Genomic DNA, 27,499 nt, shown 5'->3' on the forward strand with positions numbered 1-27,499 from the left:
ATGCTCCGGGAGGGCGATGCGGCTCCCCGCGTCCCGCTGAGCGAGGCCGCGCTGCTCCCCGCCGGGGCTGCCCTGCGCAGGGCAGGGGGGGCTGCCTGCGCCCCGCCGTTGGCCTTCCCCCCCCCCAATCCCCCCGCCTCTTCTGTGGGTTGGGTTTTTTTTCCCCCCACCACTATTTTATTTTATTTGCCTCTATTTTTTTTTATTTTGTTTGCCTTTTTTTTTTTTTGCTTTTATTTCATTTGGGTTTATTATTTCATTTGGGTTTATTTCACCGGGGTTTATTTCATTTGGGTTTATTTTCGGTTTTATCTCCCCCCTCCTGGGAAAAGCGGGGAAAAAAAAAAAAAAAAACCCAACAAAAAAACCAACCCACCAAACCAAAAGCCGCCGCTCCCCGCACCGACCCCCGCGGAGGGCTGGAGAGGCTGATGCGGCCGCTAAGGTAAGCGGGGGCGGGGGGGCTACGCGGGCGCCCCCCCCCTCGGCCGCATGCTGCCCCCGGCTCCCTGCATGGCCCTTCCTCCGCGGGACCTGTTGAGGCTGTCGCTGCCGCTCCCCGGCCGTGTCCCGTCCCCCCCGCCCCATCTCCCCCCCCGCCTCCCCCCCCCCCCCCGGCCTTTTTTCTAAGAAACCTCGTTTCTTCCCATTTTCTCGCTCCCTCTGTCCGGCTTGATACCAGCCCGGCGAGCATGCGGCGATTCATTTATCCGCCCTTCTGATGGGGCTGCCGCTGAAAATGCACCCCGCTGGGCTCAGTCAATTGAATAATTCCTCGCCCGACCCCTGATGAAAACTGAAAATCCCCTCCCCGATATTTGCCCCATTCCGTTGGCGAGCTCATCAAGGCGGAGGGGTGTGTGTGGGGGGGGTGTGTGGGGGGAGATCGCGATTATCGAGACGGGAGCGCTTGGTTTGCGGGGACACAAAGCTTTCCCCTAAACTCTCTGTGGTGGCGAAGCGCTGGGGGGTTCGTAGCCTCCGAGGGGAAGAAGCCAAAGGGGTGGGGGGGTGGGGTAGGGGGGGGATGGTGGCATCTGGACAGATGTGGGACATGGGGAGGGACGGCCACATCTGTGCGCAGGGAGAGGATGGGCAGCTGGAGCGTGTCTGGCCGTGGGGGGAGACTTTGCTTCTGGTGAACTGAGTCCGTAAATAGCCCATAACCTCAGACAGGAGGGGGGAGACGGGACAGAGTATAGCCCCCAGTCAGGACATTTCAGAGGCACCAGCCAGAGCAGCCTCTGTGGAGGTTTGCTTCCACTCTTGGGACCCGCATGTTGCCCTTCCTAAATATTATATACATTTAAGGAAACCGGGCCGTGTTTGAGAGACAGGTGCTTTTTGTTGTGGTGGTGGTTGCGAGGCAGGAGATGAAAGTTTGGTGTTGTTTTGATGTGATTCTTGATTGCTGCCTGTTGGAGTAATTGCATCGCAATTGCTCAGAGGTAGAATCAATTTCCCCAAATTGAGATTTTAATGGAAGCTCGCAAGCTGCTGTTATGTCATGTGGTTTAAGGCGGCGTTGGATTGCATTTATTTTATAAACTGGATACTTTTGCAGGCGGCGCAGGGATAACAGCACCACCCAGTGGGGCCGCAGCCCCGGCCCCAGCCCCAGCCCCAGCCCCAGCCCCAGTCTAGTCCCAGCTCCAGTCCCAGTCCCAGCCTTGGTCCCAGCCCCAGTCTACTCTCAGTCTCAGTCCCAGCACAAGCCCCATCCCCAGCTCAGCCCCAGTCCCGGCTCCAGTCCCTGTCGCAGCTCCAGTCCCAGCCCTAGCCCCAGTCTAGTCCCAGTCCCAGTACAAGCCCAAGTCCCAGTCCCAGCCCTGGTCCCACTCCCAGCCCCACTCCCAGTCCCAGGTATAGTCCCAGACCTAGTCCCAGCCCCAGCTCCAGCCCAGCCCCAGTCCCAGCTCCAGCCAAGCCCCAGCCCATCTCCAGTCCCAGCTCTGGCCTGAGCTTGGAGCCGGGAGAACTCCCAGTGCCACCTCCAAGCCACTCTCACAAAAACTCCCATTTTCATTTGCCAAAATACCTATAGAGGTGCTAGATTAAAGTTGGGTTTTTGGGGAGGTTCTTTTTTTTGCCTTTTTCCCATAAGAAGGAATGTCTCTTTCCCAGATATTCAGGAAAAAAGTTTTCAATCAGCTGATGACACTGACAGTGTTTCATGACTGACAGCACAGGAAAGGTGTCCTGCAGCGGGGTTGTATTTCTGGCCACTGCTGTCAGGAATTGACACGTGGGGACCTGGGCAAGGTCCTTGGCTTTCACAGAGCTTTTTCCATAGGATCCTTCAACCACCCCTTTCTCAACAAGTTGAAGATGCAGCTTTGCAAACGCTCCATGTCATCTCCCACCTTGAAACGAGACCCAGGAGATGTCCTTAGCTGACCTGTTGCTTGGGGGGAGGTGGGGTGGAATTAGGGAGCTGTGTTTGCACTTTGTCAAGATACCAGGAGTATTTAAAAGCAGCAGAGAAAGACTGTCCCATTACACAGACTGGTTTCTGTCTCCGCTGATAAACACCCGGTTCTCTGCAGTTCTTCTGTGCTGTTTATTTTTTGGCAGTTCAGATTTACCCATCTTTTCTGCTGAGCTGACATTTGGCCGTTCGAACTTGCTCTTGGGAACCTCCCGGGCCACCTTTTATTTTCTTTCTTTTGGAGCCCAGATGCGAAGAAGATACAGGAAAGAGATATTGCTTGGTATTTACCCCAAAGAGGAGACTGGGCCAGGAAGACCATCTCCCCGCAGAGAACTAAATATACAGATGGTGAATTCCAGCCAGCCCTCCAAACACTGCCGAACAAGGGGTGGTTACACGCTCCCACGTGTAGGAATCAGGCCTCACCCCACAGGGCTTTGCAAGCCAGGGAAAGGGAGAGACACGAATGAATGCCACCAGTCAAAAAAAAAAAAAAAGTTGATGGGATGAACTCTATTTGCCTGGAAATATCCCTGCTCGTTTTGCTTGCTCTCATGGGTGAGACTGGAAGTTCTCCACCAGCCCATCTTCCCTTCCCCTTGTCCAGCCTGGCCGGTGGTGAGCATTTAGAGGTGACTTTTATGGGCTGTGAGCTTGGAATGGGGACTTTGAAGAGAGAGCCCACAGCAAGGTCACCCACAGCAGGGTCACAGAATCACAGAATGGCAGGGGTTGGAAGGGACCTCTGGAGATGATCCAGTCCAACCCCCTGCCAGAGCAGGGTCACCCAGAGCAGGTTGCACAGGAACGCGTCCAGGTGGCTTTGGAATGTCTCCAGAGACGGAGACTCCACCACCTCTCTGGGCAGCCTGTGCCAGGGCTCTGCCACCCTCAAAGGAAAGAAGCTCCTCGTCATGTTTAGGTGGAACTTCCTATGGTCAAGTTTGTGCCCATTACCTCTTGTCCTGTCGCTGGCCACCACTGAAAAGAGCCTGTCCCCATTCTCCTGACACCCACCCTTTAAGTATTTATAAACGTTGATAAGATCCCCCCCCGTCTTTTTTCCAGAATAAAGAGACCCAAATCCTTCAGCCTTTCTTCATAAGAGAGGTGTTCCAGGCCCCTCATCATCTTGGTAGCCCTAGCTAGGCAACCAAGATGGCTAGGTAGCCCTAGCCTAGTCACCCGCGGCGACTTCAGTCGGGGCTGCTGTTAATCGGTTAATCTGAGGATGCAAAGTTGCGGGTCAATCAAGCATTCTTACTATTTTATTTATTGGTGTTGCCAAGCTGTGTTTTACTCCGCTTTCAACCCGCTGACCTCTCATTCCCCAGCCGGACTGGGGAGCCTGGTGTTCCCAGGGCAGCTGTGGGGAGGAGGATCAGCTAAACCAGCAAACTCTTCCCCGCGCTTTGCCACGCAGGAGTGGGTCGGTCTTCAAAGCCCGGCTCCATCCTCAGGCAGGGACTGCAGCAGTTCCGTGAGCACTAGCGAGACCTTGGGGGGACACCTGCCCCGTCAGCCACTTTCCCAGCTGTTGTCGGTAGGGTTAGTAGGTTAGTAACCCTACGGGTTAGTAGGGAAGGGGGTTGAGATGCGTATCGGGCAGCTTGGAGGGGCACAGCTCAGGGAGAGCGTCTGCTCATGCTGTCAGCCAGGGAAACTGTAAAATGATAAAAGAAAATTAATTATGAGTAAAAGAAGGGTCTTTACAATGAAATGCAGCATCTTCCAGTATTGCAAATGTGAGAGGTGTGGCTGTTCCTGCAAAAAGATGAAGGTTTTTTTTTGTTTTCTTCTTCTTTGGAGTTTTTTTCTTTAATAAGGGAACTGTTCAGAGCACAGGTGTTTGGTTTTACTTCCACAAACGTTTTGGGATCAGTCATCAACCCTCCCCAGACAACAATTTGGGGGTTTCCACTCCAAAGTTCCTTTCTTCTTCCTTTAGGGAGCAGTTTGCTTTTCACTGCTCACCCCAAACATGTATCAGTGCAGAACATTTCAGGATTGGCTTCCTGCACAGGTGACCACGTCTCATCCGGCGTGGTCGAGTGCCTTGTCCTGAGGCAGAGCGGACAAAGGCACGTGCTGAAGCTTCACGGAGATTGTGGCGGGAAGAGTGGCCACGCAGAAAGGTCGTGGGAGAGTCAGGAGCAGAGCAGAAGCCCTGCCATCCATTCCTCTCACTACTAGCTACAGCCCTCAGAAATGCCTGTGTTTACCGTTTTAGCCCTATAATTACAGGTAGTGAATAATTCCATTAGGAAGGTTGTGAGGGGAGGTATCGCCTGTAAACCTTGGGGTTCAAATTAAGACACGTTTATTCAGCCCCGCTGAAGCCCCCAGCCATGCCCGGCGTGATGCAGGGCAGAGAAAAGTAAAGTTGAGGCGAGTGATGCCGGCTGAGTTTCCGCTGGGAACCAGGATCCTCCCGCTCATCCCGCAAATCCCTCAGAGAACGCTCTCTCGCCTAATCCCGGCTGCGATTTGCGTGTCACCCCTCCGTAATGACACCAGACAGGAGACTCACCGCGTCTGTGACCACGGAGGTGCCTTTGCCCCCGGAGCTGAGCGGCTGCGCGGCGGAACTCCGCTGTGCCTCGGAGCTGTTTGCCTTGTAGCGGTGGGTGGTTTCCCACATACTGTTTGCAAAGAGCATCGGGCTCGGCGCTGCCTAAACGGGGGAGCCCCGGCCAGGCTTCGAGAAATAAAGAAACAGAAGAAAACACAGTCACTCCACATTTCCAAGCCCAGATATCCCCATTCACCAAGGCGGAGATCCGAATTTCACATCACCTGCGTTTCAGTAGGTGATTTAAAGTCCAGATCTTTGATTCAGCTAATGAGAAAGGTGAAGGTTATTTCAAAAATGGGGAAGGGGGAGCAGGATTTCAGAAACGCACCTTATTTGGGGCCTTTTCCTGCTCTGCAGTTACGGTTTGGACACATCTGTTGTTTTCTCCAGCGAAATCCGCTGCTTTGATCGGTGCCAAAAACAGCAATCCCATTTGCAATGCATGATGCAGCTGAGCAAAATCAAGGAGAAATTTTGACAAACTGGAGCCAGGGGCATCGGACCGTTGCTTTATGGCAGCACAGTTCTCCCTACACCAAAGGCAGAAGCTCCAACAAGGGTCTTATTTTAAAAATGATGCTTCGAACCGGATTCCAGTCTATCGTTGCGAGGTGTCAGCTTGCCACAAAACGGCAATACCAAATTGGCGCCTTCGGTCAAACAACCTCACAGCAGCTATTTAGCAGCTGGATTTTAAAAGTTTGTGATTCAGATGGGGGTTTTTGAGTTAAAAATACACAGATCATGCTATATGTGATCAGCCAGGACGATGGCAGAAGTGATATGTTTCAGACTGAAATAAAAGCAGGGGTTGCATTGCAAGAGGACAGGGTGAGAGCGAGAAGAAGGGATTTGGGGTCTGAAATCCCATCCCTTGTTCTCTCCCCCCAGCCTGGGCTCTCCCCAGCTCATGGACCCTCTCCCTCCTCCCTCCAGGCCCCTTCCAGCTCCAGCTGCCTACACATCCCATCAGCAGGCATTTCTTCTTGGGTGGTAGCAGCAGCTGGCAGGGTTTGGACATATTTGCCCCTGTTTGACATCCCCCCACAAAGAGGTGCTTTGGAGTAGGCGTTCCTCCCACGCTGCCTTTGCTACAGGTCTGGATCCGGGCTGCCAGCTTTCATCTCCTGCCCAGCTCAGCCCGGTCTGGCAGCTCTTCCGCACACAGAGCTCCTTCTGACTTTTAGTGGACATCGTCTGAGGGCAGCTGTAGGAGGATCAGGACAGAGACACATCTCCAGTCAAGCAGGCAAGGCCCCAGGATTTTTGGATCCCATCTGGGTCCCAGATGGAAAAGCGTCAGTGTTTTAATTGCAGCTGCAGTCTGGATGAAGCCCCCGGTGAAGCTCCTCCTTTGTTTGGAGGCCAGGGGGCTCAGTTTCCCCAAGGAGAACTGGATAGGTGTGGTTAGACCCCTTTGCTCCGTGGATATTCACTCCCAGCTCCTCTTCCTCCCCTCACCTTCCATGGGATATTTGTTGTAGCCGAATCACAGGTTCGGTCCACAGCAGGAGGAGATCACAAAGTCTTCTTGGAGACTTTGAGCTATCATCACTCCAAAAAGCATCCCCAAGAGTGATTGTGAGGTGTAAGAGAGGGGATTTTCCAAGGACAGCTAGAAGCAGAGTCAAGGAGCATCCCAGGCCTATACCGAGCTACAGGAGGAAAGATCTGTTGTTAAAGGGCATTTACAGAGTTGGAAGAAGGGTTGTGTAAAACATCCAGCATCCTTTTATTCTTTGTATAAGATCCCCAAGAGAAAGGAGTTGAAACATTAGGATGGCAAGGGGGCACTCAATCAAAGGAGGGCTAATGATCTAAAACAGGGAAGTTAAAGTATATTAATTAAAGCTTACACCCGTGGGCACGCTCATTCGGAAGTGTAGTTGTCTTAGTTCACTGTGGCTAAAACATCCTTCAAAAGAAATTTTAAATAGGTCCAAGTGAGCTGTTAAGGGGATGCCTCTTAGCCCTTTCCTGGGTGGAGCAGACCCCTGGGATGCTGGGGCTGCAGGTCCAAGCTACTCGCCTCCTTGTGCTGTGGCATTGCAGGTGAAAGAGAGCAGGATTTTGAAACCCAAAGGGCAAATACCTGTGTGCTTCAAGCTGCTGCTCCATCTACATGGTCCATGCGGGTGCTCCCAGGGCTGCCGTCTGCCTGGGGGCTGCCCAAAGGGTCTTTAAGGGGTGCTTACAAAGTGAGACCCCTCAGGACAACTGTACCAACACAACTGGTGAGACTTACCCCCAGCAAAAGCTGAATATCCAGGTCTATATGCGGGCTGGTGGTGCAGACCAGGCTATGGTGGAGGTCCTGAGAGAGCGTTAGGTACGCGTTAGTCCTCTCCATCAGTCCTCAGCGGGATGGCAGCAGGATTTGGGGACCCCCGACAGTCGTCCCCCTCTCCGAGGAATGTCGGTCTAATGATAAGGATCTATGAGACTTGCTGTTTCTGAGTCACCTGGGCTTACTTCACCGCTGTCAGTGCCAGCGCGGGTGAATGACCTGGAACGGTTGTGAAACGCTCACACCTAGTGCGCAGCCAGGGCTGGGGCAGCATGGAGGAGCTCCTTGTGCCGGGCGGGGAGGGGCCGTGTCCCAGCGGGCTGGGGGCCACAGCATCGCTCTCGCAACCCCTGCCCCGCACAATCTGCTTAGCATCTCCCTGCCTCAGTTTCCCCCCTCTGCTGTACGATGGCCCCTCGGCTCCAAACTGCTTCATTTTGGGGAAATCCAAAGCGCTCGTTAGGCCCACGGGAAAGCGGCAGGGAGGGCGCGCTGGGTGCCGAGACCCCGGTGGGGTGGGAGGAAGCCCCTCTCCCAGATTGCAACCGAGCGGCCATGCATGACGGCGGGGAGACGGGGCACAAAAAATCCCAAGACTCCTTCCCGCAGCCCTTGTTCCATGGGACCATCGACACCCCCTTGCCCACACACACCCCCCGACCCCCTTCCCCACAGGGCCCGGGAGGGTTTGGTGGCTGGACCCACAGCAGTAACCCCCTTGTGCGGGTCCACCAGGCTCTTTCTTCCCCTCTCCCTCCCCATGGCTGCGGAGCAGGGCGCTCGTTCCTCCGCCCCTTCCACGCCGCCGGAGGAGCATGGCCGGGGAGGCGGGCGGCCGCGCCGGGGAGTGGAGGAGGCGCAGGGAGAGGATGCAGGCATTGGAAGGCAGCCGGGATGATTGATGGTTTGGGCTGGTTTGTAATGGGAGGGGAAGGAGAGAAGGAGGAGGAGGGGAAGGAGAGGAGGAGGAGGAGGAAAGAAGGAGAAAAAGTCTGTGTAATCTCTCAGTGCAGAGGCCACCGCAGCCCGGAGCTGGGGCCGCCCGTCCCTGCATCGCTCCGCGGAGCCATGTGGGGCTTTTGATTTTATTTTTTCCCAAGTCTTTCTTTCGATTGATTTATTTTTCCCTTTTGTTTTTCTCTCCCTCTCTTCCCTTCTCCTTTTTTTTTTTCCTTTTTTTTTTTTCTTTTCTTTTTAAACTCTTCTTCCAGGGAGAGGATAGTGGTTAAAGCTCGAGCTGGATGGATGGGTATGGGGAGAGGGGCAGGATCCACAGCCCTGGGACTTTTCCAAATCCTCCCTGTCTTTCTCTGCATCTTCCCTTCAGGTAAGGAACAGCCTCTTTATTTTGAAGATTATTTCCCCCTCACCTCCCCTGTATTTCTCGCAGCCTTTGGATAGCCGCCTCCGTTCCCCCTGTCTCTGGGCCTCTTTCCCTCTCTTTTGCAGCAGTTTGCCACATGTTTAAAATAAGCAAGTGGGGCTCAGTTTTGGTGTGGGTCGTGTCCGTCCCCCGTCCCCCCCTCCCCTTCCCCCCCCTCCCCGATTCCCTTTTCCCCAAGCAGCTGCGGTGGGTGTTTTTCCTTGACCTCATCTTCTTTGTCTCCCCGCTGCCTCATCCCACAAGGAAGGAGATGGTCGGAATCAAAGCAATTCCCGGGGAAGGCAGCCGGGGGTTGTTGCTGACAGCGTCAGGCAGGTTACCTTGTTCTCCCGTTCCCGGGGGGGCTCTGTGCCTTGAAAGGAAACGGGGGGTGGGGGGGACGGACGGGACACCCCCACACATTAACACCCCAGATGCCAAATTTCAGCCCTTGAGTGCAGTGGGGGGTCCCTGCTCCGAGACCCCCCGGGAAGGGAAGAACCCGAGGGAGGTTGCGGAGAATGGTGCGGGAAAGGGGGTCGTTGCTTTGTGATTTTTGGGAAGTTCGGGTGTCTGTGGGGGGGGATGCTGCGCGGCTTTATGGAGCGGGGAGCACGGCCCCGGGGCTCACCTGGGCCCGGCAGCGCGGAGGGCGGCGGAGGATGCGCGGGCGGCACCGAGCGGGATCCCCCTTCTCTCCCGGCGCGTTTTTTTTTGTGTTTTTTTTTGGGGTGGGTGAGGAACTCAGCACCATTATTTCGTTGGAAAACTTAACACAGGAGCTGTTTTGCTGTCCGAGGGCGGGATGGCAACCAAATGGTCCGGGCAAGCATCGGCTCCCCCGGGCGAGCCCTCGCCCGCCGGCCCTTCCTTCCCCGCGCCCCCCACGGCCGCTCGCACCGAGCGCCGGGCTCTGCCTCCCCCCTCCCCAATCCCCGGTTTGTTTGTATTGTGTCAGAAAAGGAGAGAATTTCAGAATTACAGCTGAAAACGCCATCTGTTTCCAATGAATCCCCCATAGTTTTTCACAATGTTTTTGGCAGATCTCTGCCTGCAAATTCCTTCAAGCCCTGAGTGCTTGTTTTTGTTGGGGGAGGGGAAACCCAGTCCACAGAGGCGGATTTGTTCCTTCCAAAACTCTCCAATTTCTTTACCTCCTTTTTTTTTTTCTTCATTTGCAAGGGTTTGGCGGGGGGGGGGGGAAGGAGAGAAAGCAGAAGGGAGAAAGAAAAGCCCTAACGCTTAAATCCCCCCCCCCCGTTTATCTTTTTCGTTTAGTCAAACTTTCCTTTTTTAAAAATGTAACTTATTAATTTTTAAATCGTCTCTGCCTTTCTTTTGCATAACCGTAGGTGAAGCAGTCTTGCACACACATGCAGTAAATAAATAAATAACTGCTTTACGCCCTTCCTCCCCCCCCCCCCACTTTGCCCTCTTAGCCCTGCTGCAGGAAAGCGAACGTTTTCAGCGCTGCCCTTGGCGCTGAGGTGTCCCCTCTGGTCCCCGTTTCTCCCAGGGGATTTCCCAGCAGGCTGGAAGCTGAACACCCCACCCCCCCCCTTTTTTTTTTTCTTTTTCTTTTTTTTTTCTGGAAACTCTGGAGCTGTTCCCAACGTGCGTTGCTTAACGTCCTTTTTCGGAGCGTTTTGGAGTTGCAAAGCGTTGAAGGCGGGTGAGATTTACGGTGCAAGAAAGAACTTGATAGGAGATCTGGCTGGCTGCTTTGTTTGATTCTCCCTTCAGCAGTCAAATAAGGTGCAAAGAACTGGCAGAACGGGGCGATCCGGAGCCCGCGGGAGCGGGGCGCAGGCGGAGACGGTGCTCCCCGTGCGCCGGGGCTGGGAGCACGCCGGGGGCTTTCGTCGAAAGCTTTTTTTGGGGTTGGGAAGGTAGTGGGGGGGAGGGGGGGGAAAGAGGGGGGATTTATTCCCTGGAGGAACTTTTGCCTGTTTTTCCCTACTGCTTCCTGGGATTTTGTGGGTTCCCAGCAGGTTCCCAGCCCCGAGGAAGCTTCGCACCCCTCCGGAGAGCCCCGGGTGAGCGGGGCCGCTGGAGGCTGCCCAAGCGGGCGCTCGGCGTGTCAGATCAGTGCCTCGCCGAGTCCTGCCCTATTTATTTATTTGCTTAACCCCCCCCCCCCCCCCCACTACGCGCACACCCCGGGCTGGATTCCCGCTTAGGCTGCTCTCACACCGATGGGCTTCACCCCGCTGCCTCCTGGGCGGCCCCCGCCGTCGAGCACCCTTGGGCTGGGGGGCACCAGTGTGGGTGTCCGTCCCCCCCCCCACCACCGTGTAGGTCGGGGTGACCTCTGAGCGTGGGGCAGCTGGGGAAGGAGGTTTGGGCAGAGCAGGCCACTGCTGACACCTTCCCTGGCAGAAGTCCTGCTTGTGCCAAGTCCCAGCGTCAGATGCTCGTGGGTGCTCTCCCCTCCCGCCTGGGACCCTGATTTCCCCGGGGTGCTCGGCTGACCCCCCCGTGCCTCCCAGTACAAGCTCTGCCGAGTTTTCTTGCAAATCCTTTTGTTACCCTCCTGTACTTCCAAAATCTGGCCCTGGGTGTTTTGCCCCAGATGTCAGGCTTTGCGCTCTCTCCCTCGTACTCCGGTTTGCTTTGGCTTTCCCGGTTTGTCTTCAGCCTTGCCGTTTCGGCTGTAATACGCTCCTGCCTCCCCCCCCAAAAAAAAAAAAAATATATGAGATTTTCCTGCTCTTGGTCCATCTGAGCAATGCAGTATGGTTCCAGATAAGGATCCGTCCCTACTGGAGGTGTATCGGCTCGGTTGATAAATGGCTTTTGTCTCAGCGGCAGGGAGGGACGCGATCGCAGCATTAAGCCGAAATTGAGAAGGGGGGCTTAGGGGCTGTTAAAACAACACCTCCACAACGCCGCGACCGGGGAGCTGTGCTGGGGGCCCGGGAAGGTGGCGGCAGGGGAGCAGCGCGCCTGTGCAGGACGTTGTCGGGGCAGAGAAGAAGGGAGGGATTCAAAACGTAAACCTGGAAATATTTTGGCTTCCCTGTTTTGTTGCTCGCTCGGAGCTGGTCTCGTACTTGGAACAGGGAGTTCTCTGCGACTGCCAGCAAGGCTCGTTGTGGGGCTGGAAGGAGGCACCTCATTTTTAATGCAGGTGGGGTGGATATGTTGCGCTTTTCCACAGAAAATCCTGAAATTCCCAGCCCTTCGTTACTGGGAACAGGGGGCTATAAAGAGTGACTTTGGGCTTATCATGGCAGCAGCTGAGGTTTCCTTCTTTGTGGCCCAAAGAGCCGTGCTGGGTCGGATGTGCCCATGAAAGTGCTTGCAGGGCTGGGCAGCCATAAAAACTTCCCAACCTGGGGGCTCTGCTCCGTCTCTGCACCAACCTGCTGTCCCCGGAGCACCGGGCTGCCGCACTGGATCAGGGCCCAGGGACAATGAGTTTTGTGGTCTCTCTTCTGGCTCCCTGGTGGGCACATGCCGTAAAGCAACCGTAGGCTCTGGCAGGGCAGTGCATGGCCCGAGTGAGCCCCTCCTCAGCCCATCAGCCCTTTGGGAGACCCCCCCACAGCGGAGTCCTGCAGCTCCCAAGGGGATGAGCGTTAGGAGGACAGCAAAGAAGATCAAAGATGAGGGGGTTTGGTCTATCTCATGGGTTTGATTGGGTTTTTGATTTGCTTTGCCCATTGGAGCAGACACCAGACTAGGAATAAGGATGAGTGTGGGAACCCAGGACCAAAAAAAGAGCATTAGGGTCCCAGGTGGATTGAAGGGGCCCTGCAAGTCCAACAGCTCCCAAGGGGATGAGTGTTAGCAGGACAGCAAAGGTCAAAGACGAGGGTGTTTGGTCCACCTGGATGGGTTTGATTTGCTTTGCCCATTGGAGCAGATGCCAAACGTGGAATAAGGGAGAGTGTGGGAACCCAGGACCAAAAAAATAGCATTAGGGTCCCAGGTGGATTGAAGGGGGCTGGGGTGAACTCGGGGCTGCTGCGAGGCAGGAGTGATGTGTGCTGGGGTGACAGGGAAGGGGTTTCGGGGAGCGTGGGGGATGCTCAGAGATGCAGCTGTGGTGTGGGTCAGGTCAAGGGGGTGCCTGGCGTTTTTCTGGCTGTCCTGGCAAATCCTGTCTTGATGCTGCAGATCAGGAGGGATCTGTGCAGGCAGGGCCCTGCCTGGCCGTGCACGGCACCCGGTGCGCGCTTGTAAGAGGAGAGCCCCTAAATGCCTTTAAAAAGCTTCGTACCCTGCACTTGGCAGCTACTGGGATGAGAAGAAGAGGATATTTATTCCCTTGTCCGTGAGCTCTCAAAATAACAGGGCATTCGATTGTAGCCTCAAGATTGCTTTGCACTCAAGTGCAGCCCGGCTGAGTAAATCACTGCTTCACCAGCTGAAATTCCTGCAGCAAGGGGGAGAATTGAATTATGGCCAACTGCAAAACCAGATGCCATCCCCTTGATGAAGTCATTGGGCTCTTACTGCGGAGAACAAGCTGGCTCCTACACACACGCAGCCCTCGTAGGCGCAGACTGAGCCGCTCTGTCTAACGGCCCGGCCGGGGTGTGCGGGGCAGCCAGGGGCTGGCGTCCCTGCAGATGGGAGAACAGTAAGTCCTTCAGGGTGGAGCACCAGAAGGGTGTCGAGTCCCACTTTCAGCTGCCTGCGCATCCCGGGGAGTTTGGCCGTTGAATTCCCAACAAGCAGAGCTATCCTTGCATATATGGGGTTTTTATGGGTCAGGCAGAGAGCAAGCTCCACTTGAGCCCAAAGTACTTTCTCCTCCCTTGGTTTCCTCTCCTTCCTGGACAGCTGTTGACTTTGGTCCCCAAAGCCCTAGTAATGATCTATGGCATTTCAGGTTTTGGACAAGCTACTTTTTTTTTTTTTCTTGCCTTGTGACACACTCCAGACGGCCCTTCCTGAGATGACGAGGACATGTGGCAGGACGTTTTAGGGACAGATCCTGGCTCTGGGCTTTGCCAGCCCACAGCGATGTTGAGAGCATCACTGTGCTGGGGTTGGGAGGGTGCGGGGCAGTAGGACTCGGCGGGGGGGGGGGTCTGTTGTAGTTAAAAAGTTACTTTTTCTCCAAAAATTAAAACCTTGAGCCCAGGGGAAGCAGCAATCAGGTGCATTTGAAAATAAATAAACCTCTGAAGGTCTGTGGCTGTGAAGGAGGAACAGCTATTGTGGCTTCCATGGGACGTGAGCGGTGGGGAGCGAGTCCGGTGCCGGTGGGAGCCCAACCCGCAGGAGGGGATCCACTAGATCCCCGTGTGGTCCCAGCACTAGTTGGGTGCCCGCGTGGGTATTCGGGGGGCTCATGGTGCTGCTGCCTGCCAGCCGGGCAGCTGCCACCCCACGCCCTGCGCGCAAACCAACGCCTCCGATTGAGATGCCGCAATTTTTTTGGCAGGCGTTTAATTGTATAAATTTGCCTCATCCAGATTTATGTGCTCCGGGCTTTTCTCCATCTCTTCGTTTCGTGTCTCATTTACCTCTGCGTTTGAAGGGTTGAAATTTCACAAGAGCACGGCGGGGATGATTATTCCTAGAGGGAATCCACACCTGTGAGCAGAAAGCGTTTCCCTGCCAGCCCCGCCGCTGCCCGGGCGAGGGGGAGGAGGGCGAGGGACCTGCTGCCACACCTGGGGGGCCCCCGGGCGCTGGTGGGTGGCAGCCGTGCCTTCAAAGGCACCCTGGGAAAACAGCTTCGGCGTGGGGAGAGGGATGTCTGCTGGAAACCCGAAACACTCGGCGATGGGGGTGGTTGGTGGAGGTGGCCTTGTCTGGGTACCGCTGCTTCAGAGGGACTGGGGACACGGGTGGTGTTGGCCAGGGGAGGAAGCTGAGGGTGATGGCTTCATGCAGCGGATGAGAGAGCGAATCCACCTCTCTTCCCGCCGGGCTCTGTCTTGGGTGAAACCCTTCGCTTCCTCAGCGTCCTCACCTGTAAAATGGACCACTCCCCCTCGAGGAGATTTACCAGCTCTTGAGAACTCTTGGTGCAAGCAGCCGGGCACTCCCCAGCTGGGAAAGCCCAGGTGTGCAGCTCCAGCACCGCTTTCCAGCCCGCGGCACCCTGTGGCGGGGAGCCAGCTTCATTAGCAGCTTTCTGCAGATGGAGAATCAGAGGAGATCACTTCCCTCCATCCACCAGCTCACAGCATGCACCCATGGAGCAAAACCCGCATCCTCCGAACTGTCCACCAGCGCTGCTTCCTCCAAGCTGGTGGAACCTTGACGGTTGTGGCAAAGGCAACGCTGAAGCCTGAATCCCAGGATGAAGTTCTAAGAGCAAAGTCTGTAACTCTGTTACTGCTTTGGCTGTAAACGCTGGTTCCTCCTTTCAGCCCATCGTGCCTCCCGCACTTCCCAAGATTTGCCGGTAATTCTCAGAGCAGCATCGTCAGCCGCTCACGGCCCCAGCTATGAGCTCCATGGTTGATGCCCTCTCCAGTGGTGTGTGCTCGCCCTGCTCCCTGCATGGGGATGTCGAGGTGAGCGTGGAGGAGTGATGCTGGCCGGGAAGGCGCTGGGGAGAGACACGTTCGCCCCCGCTAAGCATGCCGGGTCAGTGGTAAGCTGACTCTCGGAGCCAAAAGAGCTGACTAAGTGACAGGAACGATCAAGGGCTCCTTCGGCAGCATCCAACGGTTCATGCCCATGAAGACACTGCCTCTGCTTTTTTCCTGCCTGTGCTTGCCCTGTGTCTCCGCGATGCCAGGAGAGGAGAGATGGGGGGCCATGAACTCGGTGCTGAGGACAAAAGGGAGTTGGCCGTGGCAGGTCCTCCAGGTGCTTTAGTGATTGACGCAGGTTGAAACGAGAAAGCTTCCGTGTCCCTCGTTTGACTTAGAGAAACTGGAGAAACCTTTCCCCAGCATCCTCTTGAGCAAGACAAAGACTGGGTTAAAAGAAGCTGCGTGGATTGAGGTGTGCTCTTGGATGCATCTCGAGTCACTCTATCAACACGTCCTTTGTCTGGATTTAATGCATCTGCTGCTTTTGCCAGTGGAAAAGAGCACAAAAACCAGGCCCCAGTGCGGAAGGTGGCCCCTCCGAGCCAACCTCCCCTTGCAAAATATGGGCTCCAGCGCTTTAAGAGAGTCAGGTTTATTTTTCTCCTTCAGTTCCCTCCTCCTGGTCTTCCTCCCCCCACTTCAGTGCAACTGAAACCTGATCTAATCCCTTTGCACATGGGTAATTTATTGGTCTATTGGGCTTTTCTTGATGGCAAATTGCATTGTCTTTCTTCCTGGGTTGAGGCTTTGGAGCAGTTTGCTGCATTCCTGCAGCTCTTTTCTCAGGGCTGATCTTTCACACCCCCTCTGAGCACAGTCAAATCAGTTTTATTGGGCCCCTTTGTTATGCAAACAAGGCAATAATAACCAGGCTATTATTCTGCAAGATTGTGCTTGATTAACAGTTCAAAGGAGGTCGCTGGAAGAGCCCGGCGCTGCCATCGTGGACAAATCCTTTCACGAAGCTTGGGTCAGGTGGCCCTTGGGTCTTCCTCTCCCCACGGTGCCCTTTGGGGCTCAGGAGAGCTGCTCCTGCCCGCGACACCCCCTCCATCAGGGCTGCGGACGGCACTCATGGGCTCATTTCTCTCCCTGGTGTGACATGGCACCAGTTGATGTGTGTTGGCCTTGCAGCCCACGCGGGCACCAAGACGTGAGTCCAGCGTGGTCGGCAGGTGGGGTGGCTCCTGTAGACTTCCCCAATGGGACGTGGACAGGGCAAGAGGCTGGATGCAAAGGGCTGATGTCCTTCATCCCCTCTGGTTTTGCTTTGGACTCCTGAAATCTTTCTGGAAGGGATCCTGTCAGCTGGGTTTTTGAGGAGCACTGTGGTTTTATTAACTCTCTTGGGGTCATTCTGGTGCTGGTGGTGACGGCTGTCCGCCCAGGAGCTGAGCAGCCCACATCTCCCTGAGGCTGGTAGATGTTGCTGGTATTTAGCACCTCCGAGAATCGTGCCTTTCCTATTGAGGTGTCAGCATAAATATGTTTATTTAGATTACTTAAATAAATATGTGTTTAGGAGCCGAAGTCTAGGTGCTCAGATCTGAGGCCAAAGGTAATTACGTTTTACTGTGTTCTCCGAAAAAGCCTTTTACTGCATGTGTGAGGCTTGCACATCTACACTTCAATCCATATATTTGGAAAGACGCGGGATGATGTATTTGCATCACATGTGGGTGATGAAATACTTTCCAGCCCGTTAGTAACCAAGAGGATATTAAACAACATCTCTTAGCAGTGAGCGCTTTAAAATTAACAGGTCTGGTTAACATGCATGCAGGAGTCTCGAAGGATTTGGCTTTTGCTTTCTGAAATTAATTTCCACTAATTGTCTTTGCTAGAGAAATTCCATCAGAACAGAGGAATTGTTGATTTTGTGCTCGTTTTCTGAAAAAGCATGATTTGGGTAAATGCAATCCAGGCAACCTGACACCAGCTGAAGGGAAAATAGGGGGCACCGATAATTAAAAAGTTGGTAAAAGTGAGATGTGTGCAAGTAATGTGTTTGAACACTTGATTTAGCAGCGTGTAATATAACGTACCAATGACGAGGGCAGAGCAGTGGGACCCGGGTCCTGCGATACCCCAGGTTCCTGACCGAGTAGGAGCTCGCCCAGGCAGGTGGACCACGGGATCCTTGCAGGATGGAGGACTGGCGCTTTGCAAACTGGGAGCTCTGGAAAAGGTCACGGCCAAACTGCACATCTTGGTGCTGGCTGCGGTGCAATGCCCCGGCGAAAGGGGTGACCTCGGGAGAGCGGGGAGCGCGCGTCCCACATCGGTATCGCCCCAATGGGTGGTAGGTTTTTGCAGGAAACGAGCCTGCCGGAGGGCGGTGTGATGGTAGGGCTGGGCAAACACCTTCCAGCGAGAACTTAAAAGTGCAGACCGTTTAAGCTTATCTAGAGGATTGACAAGTGACTTGATTGCAGTGTGTAAATATCTTTGTGGGAAAGGGACTGGTTACTAACGGACCTTTTACTGCTTTGGAGAAAATCGCTGGTTCTTTTTATGTCCTTACAATGAAGTCAGATAAAATCCACTTAGAACCAAGACCCGCGTTTTGTAAAGGTGATAAACTCCTGAAACGGCCACTGAGGAAAGGGGTGGCCTTTCAGACTGGGCAGACCGCAGAAGTCCTCATGGGAGGTATACCTGAACAAACAGGGGGCACCGGGCTGCGCACAGGGAGGGGGCCGTCTTGGCCTTGGTGATTTAATGATTTCTTCTGGCTTGAAACTTTCTGAAATCGTTGGTTTCAAGATACTGAAGGAAGTTTTTTGTCTCATTTGAGTGGCACCAAGCCCTTGAAAAGAGAAGATAATGGGGAGGTTGGGAGGTGGCTGGGCTACCAGGGGTTGAAGTCACCCGTCCCCAGGGTGAAGGGCCCCTTGTGGAGGGAGGAGGGTGGTGGCATCACCCGGAGCCCCGGAGGTGTCTCAGAGATCCCAGGAGAGCTGGGTTCCTGCTCGAGAGGGGTTTGTTTCCGTGCTAAGTCATCTGTGGTTGAAAAACAGATCCATTGTTGAGTCGATGGAAAATAGATTATGCGAAATTGAATAAACATCGTTTCTTGGCCCGGATACAAATGAGCCTGCACCGCCTGTGCCAAAGCTGCTGCCAGAGGGGACGAGGCAAGGCAAGGCCTGCTGGTCGGAGGGGGAGAGGGTCATGCCTGCTTTTCTCCATGGCCTTCATCAGCTGTGGTCCTTCCCCAGCAGCGCCAGGGCTTTGCCAAAGCCTTTGGCCACCGGTGCGCTTGGAGAAGCCTCTCCGGGGTAGCCCAGGCGTGAGGGGCCGGGGAGGGCGCGCGGCCCTGCTCGCACACACACCGCCTCTGCCGCTCGGCACCTGGCTTTGGAGATCTGGCCTTATATGGGGCCCTGAGCGAAACAGCGAAAAAGGGACGGGTGCCAAAAAACCCGAGCGATAACATCTTAAAGAAGAACGCTCCCCCTTCAGGCCCAGGGAGGAAGGAGATGGGCTTCCCTGCCCATGGTTTTGTTGGGGTTTGTTGGGTTTTTTTTGTTTGTTTGTTTGTTTTAACTCAGTACCTTATAAAGTCATGCGTGACCCTGGGGCGGTGCGGCGGCGAGGGATGCTCGGCACAAGGACGTGTTTAGCAGCGAGTATCTGGGGGGGCTGTTTTGCAGCAGCCCACCCTGTCTGTAGGCTGCCGCAGCTCGCCCTTGCATCTCCTGATCCAAGCAAACGAAGCACGTCCTTAAAGAGCAGCACGCTACGGCTTTATTCCTACTAAATAAAAAAAACCCAAACAACTATCTACACAGCGGCCGAAGGGCTGGGCTCTGCGAGCTGGACGGGATGCTTTGCACCTTCATGCCGGTGCCTCACCGAGCCGCCAGGCGAAGTGGGGTGTGTGGGTCCCGCATGGCCAGGGACGCGTCCTCCAGCTCCTCCCGGGGCTGTGCTGGCAAGTCTGTCTGCAGTGACAGCGCATTCGGTTTGGTCACACGCAACCTCAAGGCATCCTCCAGCTGTACATTAGCATAACTACTAGGAGAGCAATGCTTTTAATTGCCTGGTGCCACAATTGTTTGGGATAACTGGCAATGGCGGCACTGGTCACACTCCCGCGTGGTTTTTTGACTCCTGCCTTCCACTGGGAGTGTCCTGGGGCATCTGCAAAGCCCCTTGTCAGAGGGAGCGAGATGCATTTTCCTTATTTTCCACCCCGATAAACCTGCACCGTGAGAATCTCGTCCCGAAACACGCCTGCGTGCGCTCCCCATGCCAGGAAGTTCGTTCCTGTCACTCTGACTCTGCTACCGTGCGCCATGGCCTGCATTAAATGCCATCCCTGACGTCTCCCTCAGATTTTCGGCACCATGCTGGCTATAGCATATTGCAACAGCCGTGTTTGAACCTACAGCCTCCCGAGCCAAGGCGGGCAGCGCTGGGGAGCAGGGCTTTTCTTCCTGTAGGTAACGAGACAGCATTTCGTCATGTTTCTCATCCGGGAGAAAGGCCGAGCAAAAAACCCTCCATGGCAAGGCGGTGGCTGTGGCGGGGAGCCCACTGATAAGCAAAGCGTCTTTGGTGGAAAACCACACTCTTGGGGTGGGGGAAAAAAAGGGACATGAGATAATAACTGTGTTTTCAATTTGACCCATGGGTGCAGAAGGCTTAGCAGAAGCGTGAGCCCGTGTCAAAAGCTTGTTACCGTGTCGCCTCTGGTCAATGATGAGTTAAAGGCTTTTCACGGTGCTTCTTGCAGGTTCTAATGGGATGGTGCCAAGCCAAAGCAGCTCCTGGGTTCTCGGTGCTGTTGCTAGCATCTGAGTTTAGTAAACATGAATTTTAAAACTGTGAGGAACCTGTCACCATTTCCTATTTGCACTTCACTCTTCTTGGAAAGGGAGAGGAGGCAGGCTCGTTTCTTAAAGCCGGGCTGCTCGGTGTTTTATAGCCTTGGTCTCCCTTTCTGATTTTCCAGCACCAGCTATGTTTAGGTTTCCAGCACTGTGATGTTTAAAAGTAAAACATACTGTTTTCCCTGAAACAATACTGGGTTTTGTAACTTTCTTTTTAAACAAATCTGAAATGGTTTTGGCACAGATGCCTCGCCAGCCTCCTTCTAAACAAACCCCGAGACAGGAACGTACGTGTACGCCTGCGAGAGGCAACACGAAAGCATCTGGAAATGGTGGGGCTTTTCTTCTTGTCCTTTTTGTGCCCGAGTCCGTCCTGTCTCCAAGCCCTCCGAGGGGGTCGCTTAAGAGGAGGGGAAGGAAAAACACCATGAATTTGAAGTGGTGTGAGCTTGGGTTCACCCAGCACGAATCCAAACTGGCGCGGGCAGAGCAGAGTCTGTGCGACGTCCGGGGATGGCCGTGTGCTTTTTGCACAGCCGCTTTCAAGGCTGCTCCAGGGAAGCAGGTGTTGGGGGAGACAAAAAACAACAAACAAACCAGGATCTGAATTTTCTTTGCTTTCCTCTGCCTTGCCGGCGAGCACCGGGGCCGCGGCTGAGCCCGGCGAGGGCCCTGCTGCCTTTGGCTTCGCCTCCGCATGGGCGACGCAAGGCGGGTGCGAGGGGGAGGCGGGGGCTCTGCTGGCATCCCCGCACCCGGCCGCGCCGGTTTTTCTCCTCCACCTCTTGTTCTCTCTCAGTGGGCCTTGGCTGGGAACGGGCTGCCGGGGCTTGGCAGAGGCGCACGGCAGGCAAGAAGGAGGTTTTTTGGCTTCTCCTCCTTTCCGGGGGCACGGGGACATTGGCAAGCGTTGCTCCATGCACCGCTGCAGCCGTGAGGGTGGCGGGGTGGCCGCTGGCTCTGCGGCAGGGTCGGTCACGGCACAGATCCTGCTCTCACCCCGGCGTGTCGATGTGTCTGGGGCACAGCGGTCATGCCGGGGCTGGGTTTCCCCGTGCCCATGAAAGAGGAAAAGGAAGGCAGACAGAGTGCTGGTAGAGCTCGGTCTGGACACAACGCACAGTAATTCATGCAGCACAAAGCTTTGAATGTCAAACCCCAAAAAGGCATTAAAACCCCCACCTTTTCCCCCCACATTAATGATTCTCCCTTATCGCTGCTAATGAATATCTTCCATTCTTCTACACCCTGGTTTTCCCCCAGGAGCATTACTCTAAGGGCTGGATGCTCTTTCCCTTCTTGGCTTAAATTGGGGCAGATCCTGTTGGTTTCTTTGGCTTTGATGCAGGAGAGTTGGGTCATGTGAGAGGGTCACGTCTGGTGAGCGAGGCCCGGTCATGCGGTAGAGCCAATGTCACGAGTTTGCGCTGTGGGAGGAGGACACCAACCTCTTGCTGGGGGTAGAGTTGGATGTCCCACACGCAGGCACGCAAGCATTGACCGCCTTGTGTTTCCCTCCCTTCCCGCAGTGACATCTCCATGCAAGATCCTCAAGTGCAACTCTGAGTTCTGGGCGGCCACATCGGGCTCCCACCACCTGGGCACGGAGGAGGCGCCGGAATTCTGCACGGCGCTGCGCGCCTACGCGCACTGCACCCGCCGCACCGCCCGCACCTGCAGGGGCGACCTGGCCTACCACTCCGCTGTGCATGGCATAGACGATCTCATGGAGCAACACAACTGCTCCAAAGATGGCCCCACGTCCCAGCCCCGCCTCCGGACATTGCCCCCCGGGGATAGCCAGGAGCGCTCCGACAGCCCCGAAATCTGCCACTACGAGAAGAGCTTTCACAAACATTCGGCTGCCCCCAACTACACCCACTGCGGGCTCTTCGGGGATCCCCACCTCAGGACTTTCACAGACACTTTCCAAACCTGCAAGGTGCAAGGGGCTTGGCCGCTCATAGACAATAACTACCTGAATGTCCAGGTCACCAACACGCCGGTGCTGCCTGGATCCACGGCCACCGCCACCAGCAAGGTGAGCCTTGGACATGTCCCCGTGAGCAGAGGTGGGCAAGGGAAGAGGTGCTTCTGAACAGCCTTTCTTCCCACCCTCTGTGTCCTCCACTGTTTGCACATCTCCTTGGGGAGGGTAAGACTGGGTGGGAGCTCTTCTGAAGTTGAGTGTTTGGCCTAAAATATCAGACACCCATCCTTCCTCTTTCCTTCCACCATGACTTGCGAATGACCTGTGGTTTCTTCCTGAGCACATCCAGCCCCATCATGGGTGGCAGGCAGAGACGCTGCAGCTCAGAGGGCAATCATGGCCAAAGTCGGGGATGGCAAATTAAGAGGGCTCCCACTTGAGGGACTCCAGGTTTCTGTGAACAGCCAGACCAGGAATGATGGTGTCAGCTTTGGTCACCCAAGGTCCAAGAAAATCCAGGATAGCCCTCCAGGGAGGCTCCAGCTTGCAGGGAACATCCTGGAGGGAGCTGAGTTCCTCGCGCTGCCTTCCCCACTGCCCAGGCTCAGAATTGTCTTTGTGGTTTGCAGCCAAGTCAAGGCATTTTCTGGGGCACGTTCTTTTTCTGGTGGTGCTTTGACAGCCTAAATAAGCATCTTGAAGGTGCAGGACAAACACTGAGAAAACCCAAGTGAAAATGTGTTGCTGTGATGCATCAGGACTCGTGTGACCATGGCCTCAGCTTCAGGAGAGACCTGGAGCTGATGAGTTGTCATGTTGCTCCGTGGTGCACAAGCTCTCAAGCTAACAGGCCACTTTTTGTGCCAAAAAAAGGGAGGCTGAGCAGGAGCCAAAGCTTCCAAAGAGCTTCCAAAAGTTCCTGCTTTTGGAAGATGTCCGCTGTGTCTGGGAGATCTTCTCCCTGCATGTGGGGAGAGGAGAGAAGCACATGTAAGACAGGGACTGCTTCTCAGCTCTGGGTGTCTCCTGTTTAGCCTGAGCTGGAGCTGGCTTTTTAGTTTTGACTTGTCCCTAAAAAACCTCCTTAAAGATACTTAACGATGCTCTCAACTCCTTACCTACCAAAAGACATCAAAACCTGCTGAAGCTTGCAGGGAAATCTGGCTTGAGGGAAGCACTCCGTAAGGACCCCAGGGACCTGCAATTTCTAGGCTGGATCCCAGGATCACCATCTTAATTGAGCCTTTTCACCCGTTATCTGCCTCACGGGCTTGTGGTGAGGAGGGATTAGTCATGAGATCTGCATCATGAGCTGTGGAAAGCATTACTGGGTCATTGCTAGAGGACCATGTGCTGCTGGAAAATGTGGGAGTCTCTCAGTCCACGGGGCTCTTCCTTTGTTTTTGCATGATGTTCTCTGGTCTACCCTCCATCCTCCAGGCAGAGATGGGGCTGGACCCAGAGGAGGTAGCAGGAGACAGGTAGCCAGGACAGCAAGTGTGTGAGCCTAGCCAAGGGTGGGAGCCGTGTTGGGCTCAGTCTACTCCCATATCACCCCTAGAAGGGCCTGCCCACTCAAACATGCTGAACATGTGTGTGTCTGCATGGTTGAGATGGAGCACGGCACGTTCTGGTGCCCAGAGGAGAAGACTCTAGTCTGTGAGTAGCCAGGGAAAGGAAGAGGTCCAGCCTTTAAGATGTAAATGCCATCGGAGCCAGAGAAGAAGCTCCACTGCCTCTAGGAGAGTCAGGGCTCATCCCCCTCTGCTGACTGCCAGGCCCTGGAGGCAAGAAGTGCTGCATGCACAGGCATGTCACCACAGGCCTGTGAGTAGTGATACTCCAACCAGCGCTAGCTACAAGGGGGGTCCTGTGTTGGGCCTGGAGATAACAGTGTAGATCCAGGTGGTACATTCAGTCCAGTGTCCGGGTCTTCACTCCATACGCGGTATCCATATCCCTGTGCTGAAGCAGGATGGCCATGTCTGGGTGCCTAAAAGTTGGGGCAAGTTCTTAGGATGAAGCACCTGCACGTGACCACAATCCCGGCTGGGCTGAGGAGGTGGCTCCTCCATCTCCCATGCTGCTCCTGGTGGTGGCCCCGTGCTCTCAGGTGGTCATTGCTGGTTGTAACTCTGCTCCTTTCTTTCCTCCCTCGCAGCTCACCATCATCTTCAAGAGCTTCCAGGAGTGTGTGGACCAGAAAGTGTACCAGGCAGAGATGGACGAGCTCCCTGCTGCCTTTGCCGATGGCTCCAAGAATGGTGGGGACAAGCATGGAGCCAACAGCCTGAAGATCACCGAGAAGGTGTCGGGCCAACACATCGAGATCCAAGCAAAGTACATTGGCACCACCATTGTGGTGAGGCAGGTGGGCCGGTACCTCACCTTCGCTGTGCGGATGCCGGAGGAGGTGGTCAACGCTGTGGAGGACCGGGACAGTCAGGGCCTCTACCTGTGCCTCCGTGGTTGTCCACTCAACCAACAGATTGACTTCCAGACCATCCGCTCAGCTCAGGCCACAGAGGGCCGTGCTCGTAGGAAGGGGCCCAGTCTGTCAGCCCCACCCCAGGCCTTCACATACGAAACAGCCACGGCCAAGTGCAGGGAAAAGCTGCCTGTGGAGGACCTCTACTTCCAGTCCTGCGTCTTCGACCTCCTCACGACAGGGGATGTCAACTTCATGCTGGCTGCTTACTATGCCTTTGAGGATGTGAAGATGCTTCACTCCAACAAAGACAAGCTGCACCTCTATGAAAGGACACGGGACCTCGCCCCAGGCAACATGGCTCCCTCGGGGACCTCCCCCGCGCTCTGGGTAGCACTGCTGTGTTTGAGTCAGTGTTGGTTGGGCTTGTTATAGAGGTTTGCTCCTTCCCACCGTGGAGAGCAGGGAAATGGGAGCAGGAGGGGACCAGGGATGAGATGGCAGCGCTGGACAACGGGAGGTTGGATATCAGAGCCGCATGGGTTGTCCTCAAATCTCAACCCCTCTCTTCAGCATCAGGTCCTCCACCTTCCCAGCTCTTGCCTGGGAAGAATGTGCTGCCAATGGGATCGGTCAGGAGTTTTTGCTGGGCTGTACCTTGTCTGACCTTCCTCGCCTCCCCTTCTCGTCGTCCTTCTCCTCCCAGTAGCATGGGTGCCAAGGAGCCCCCTCCTCCTCGTAGCGCTCCCTCAGGTCCCGAAAATGCACGTAGTGACTGTGACATTGGCGTGTGCAACCGTGGCTTTGTCTTTGGAGAGCAGAACCTGCGAGGAGGGCGCGGAGCAGCGAGACGGGGCCAATCCTGGCCCCTGACAGGGCGTATCCCGCTCTCCCTGCAGCCCCATCGGTGCAAGGGGCTGAAATGGTGGGGAAGGGTCCCACCAGTGCCAGGCATCTTCTGGGTGGAAGGGGAATGTGTTCCTCAAGCCTCAGCTTGTGTTTGTTACGGTTCAAAGGGCATCTCCTGTTTTAGCCAGTTCATTCGGCTGATTCACTTGGTAGTTGTATTCCTGGCTCCCCTGTCTCTGCCCGGACCCACCGAGGACTCTTGATGGCAACGGGAGAAACCTGGCCAGTACTCAAGCGGTTTCTGTAACTTCTGCCCAGTGTTGGATGAGTTCCTTGCGCTGTTTGCTGCCTGGTCCCCTAAAACTGGCAGCGGGGAGGCTGCTCAGTGGGAGACCCGACCCACACCTCCCTCCAGCCCCACACCCCCTCGCCTGCCCACGGCTCGGCCGGGCCCTGGGATGGAGCAGGAGCATCGTGCTCTGTTTGTTTGCTGCTAGGTCTCTGCTCTGCTCCTCGTCCTGGGGCCATGACTTGCAACCCCATTGCAGACCAGTTGCACCTTAAGCCCTTCTGGGCTTGCATCAGAAATGGGGAAATGTCAGAAATCCAGCCAGAAGACAGGATGCAGCAGAGGACCCCCCCCCCCCCCGACTGTCCCCAAATGTCTGTTCCCTGCCTTGAAACCATCAATGATCTCCTTCCCCCACCACGCAGTGCTGCCCATCTCCTCCTCTTCATGTTCCTCTGTGGTTCACCTCATCGCCCGCTGAACAAACGGCAAGACCACCTTTGGTCTGCCTCTTGGAGAGACCTCTTGATGGGTTTCCCCTCCTTTCCTCAGGGGGAAGTTCCCAGAAACCAGCCCCACACCACGTCTCACTCTTGGGGGCACCTCCTGCTCTCAGGGGAGGTCTCTGGGCACGATGAGACAAGCTAGCACCAAAAGAGGTGGGAACAGGCTACGTTTGGCAGTCTGAACTGGTGCCAAGAGGCAGCCTGGTGTAAATACGTGACTATTCATTGTGTCCTAACAGCTCTAGAGCTCCATTTGTAAAGCAGCAGAGAAATGCAAAATTGTGTCAATGGATGTAATTTATATTGTCTCTTTAATATATAGAGCCCTGGCATTGATCTCGTGTGACTGTACAGATGAAGAGATGTACTTGGTTTTTAAATGTTTAAGGAAAGAAACGAAACAAAAAGATGTGTTTACTACTTTGCTCCTTGCTTTGTTTGCTGGTGCCCCAGGTGTTCTGTTGAGGGAGATTTGGAAATAAGGATATCACAGCTCGGAGGCGCTGCAGAGAGCAGCCACTGGACCACGGCACAGGACAGTTTTTGGCTTCCCAATGCACTAACTGCTGATTTGGACCTTTTGTTTCCTTTGTTAAAGAAAGAACCGAGTTCCTGTCTTCCCTAGAAATTGAAAGCGCAAGTTTTGAACGTCAAAATTTGTCACTGGGTGAGAGGAAGCTTTTTTCTTCCTTGCTGTGTTGCCCCATAGATTACCAACGGCTGTGCAAAGCATCCCTCTGAAGACGCGGAGCTTCTTGAAAGCAGTCTTAGCCGGCCAAGCCACAGCGTGCCAACAAGTCAATACTTCCCTTAGCACCTCCCTTTCCCATGTAGCGATCACCCTACGGCACGATGAGCTGTGGTTTAGGGGTGATTTCCAGCCAAGGAAAGTCAATTTGATTATGGCGTGGCTCAGTCCCACTGTCCGGGTGAGCACTCCAGTGGTGGCCGTCTGTCGCGTGGTGGTTGGGTTATCCCTATTTTAAAGGCAAACAGTGAAGCACTTTATTTTGGTTGTGTTTGACCCAGTTCTGGTTAAAGGTGAAGTGTGGCCAAGAAAGACCCGATACTTGGAAACAAAAGAAATACATAAGCAAAGGCGGGGGGGGGGCATTGCGAGAAGGCCCCTCTCCCCCACCTCCTCCCCGCGTTGAGACCCAGGGGAGTGTCACCGCGTGTATATACTGTAAATTATTTATTGAGAGAAACGCAAGTAAAGTTTGAGGTTTTTTTGACAATAAATGAGTGGGTCTCGTTTTGTTCCCGGTGTGTTGGAGGGTGCTGTTCGCTGCTCCGGATGGGAATGCTGCCCCATTTCCGCATTCACGAAAGCAGCTTTCTTCCCTCTGTAACCCGGGGACCCTTTGAGAGCTGTCCTAAATTCTCCCAAGAATCTCACTCTGGGGTTTTATTGTCTGCAGCCAAATGAGAAATATAAAGAGGGGGTGGGGGGAGAAAATACAGATCATAATCTATTGGAGCCTCGCCTCGCGGGGG

General features: G+C 54.8%; 1 protein-coding gene across 2 annotated transcripts; it reads left to right on the top strand.

The window, feature by feature from the left end:
- RGMA (repulsive guidance molecule BMP co-receptor a) lies at positions 1–27,088 on the top strand. Of its 2 annotated transcripts, XM_054215349.1 has the most exons (5): positions 1–246; positions 333–445; positions 8,505–8,620; positions 21,530–22,041; positions 24,092–27,088. In XM_054215349.1, the coding sequence occupies exons 1-5, from the start codon at positions 1–3 to the stop codon at positions 24,791–24,793; spliced, it is 1,689 nt and encodes a 562-aa protein (XP_054071324.1). In that variant the 3' UTR covers positions 24,794–27,088. The 2 variants fall into 2 exon arrangements, with proteins under 2 accessions (XP_054071324.1, XP_054071323.1); XM_054215348.1 differs by lacking the exon at positions 1–246 and having other exon boundaries at positions 286–445.
- The last annotated feature ends 411 nt before the right edge of the window (positions 27,089–27,499 follow it).

This window comes from Rissa tridactyla, chromosome 9 (genome assembly GCF_028500815.1).
Source record: "Rissa tridactyla isolate bRisTri1 chromosome 9, bRisTri1.patW.cur.20221130, whole genome shotgun sequence".
In the NCBI taxonomy this organism is placed as follows: Eukaryota; Metazoa; Chordata; class Aves; order Charadriiformes; family Laridae; genus Rissa; species Rissa tridactyla.

Excerpts from the sequence above, each read along its gene's own strand:
- RGMA (XM_054215349.1), top strand. The coding sequence starts at position 1 with ATGCTCCGGGAGGGCGATGCGGCTCCCCGCGTCCCGCTGAGCGAGGCC. Across the intron at positions 8,621-21,529 it reads TCTCTGCATCTTCCCTTCAG|TGACATCTCCATGCAAGATC; the intron begins GTAAGGAACAGC and ends CCCTTCCCGCAG. Across the intron at positions 22,042-24,091 it reads CGGCCACCGCCACCAGCAAG|CTCACCATCATCTTCAAGAG; the intron begins GTGAGCCTTGGA and ends CCTCCCTCGCAG.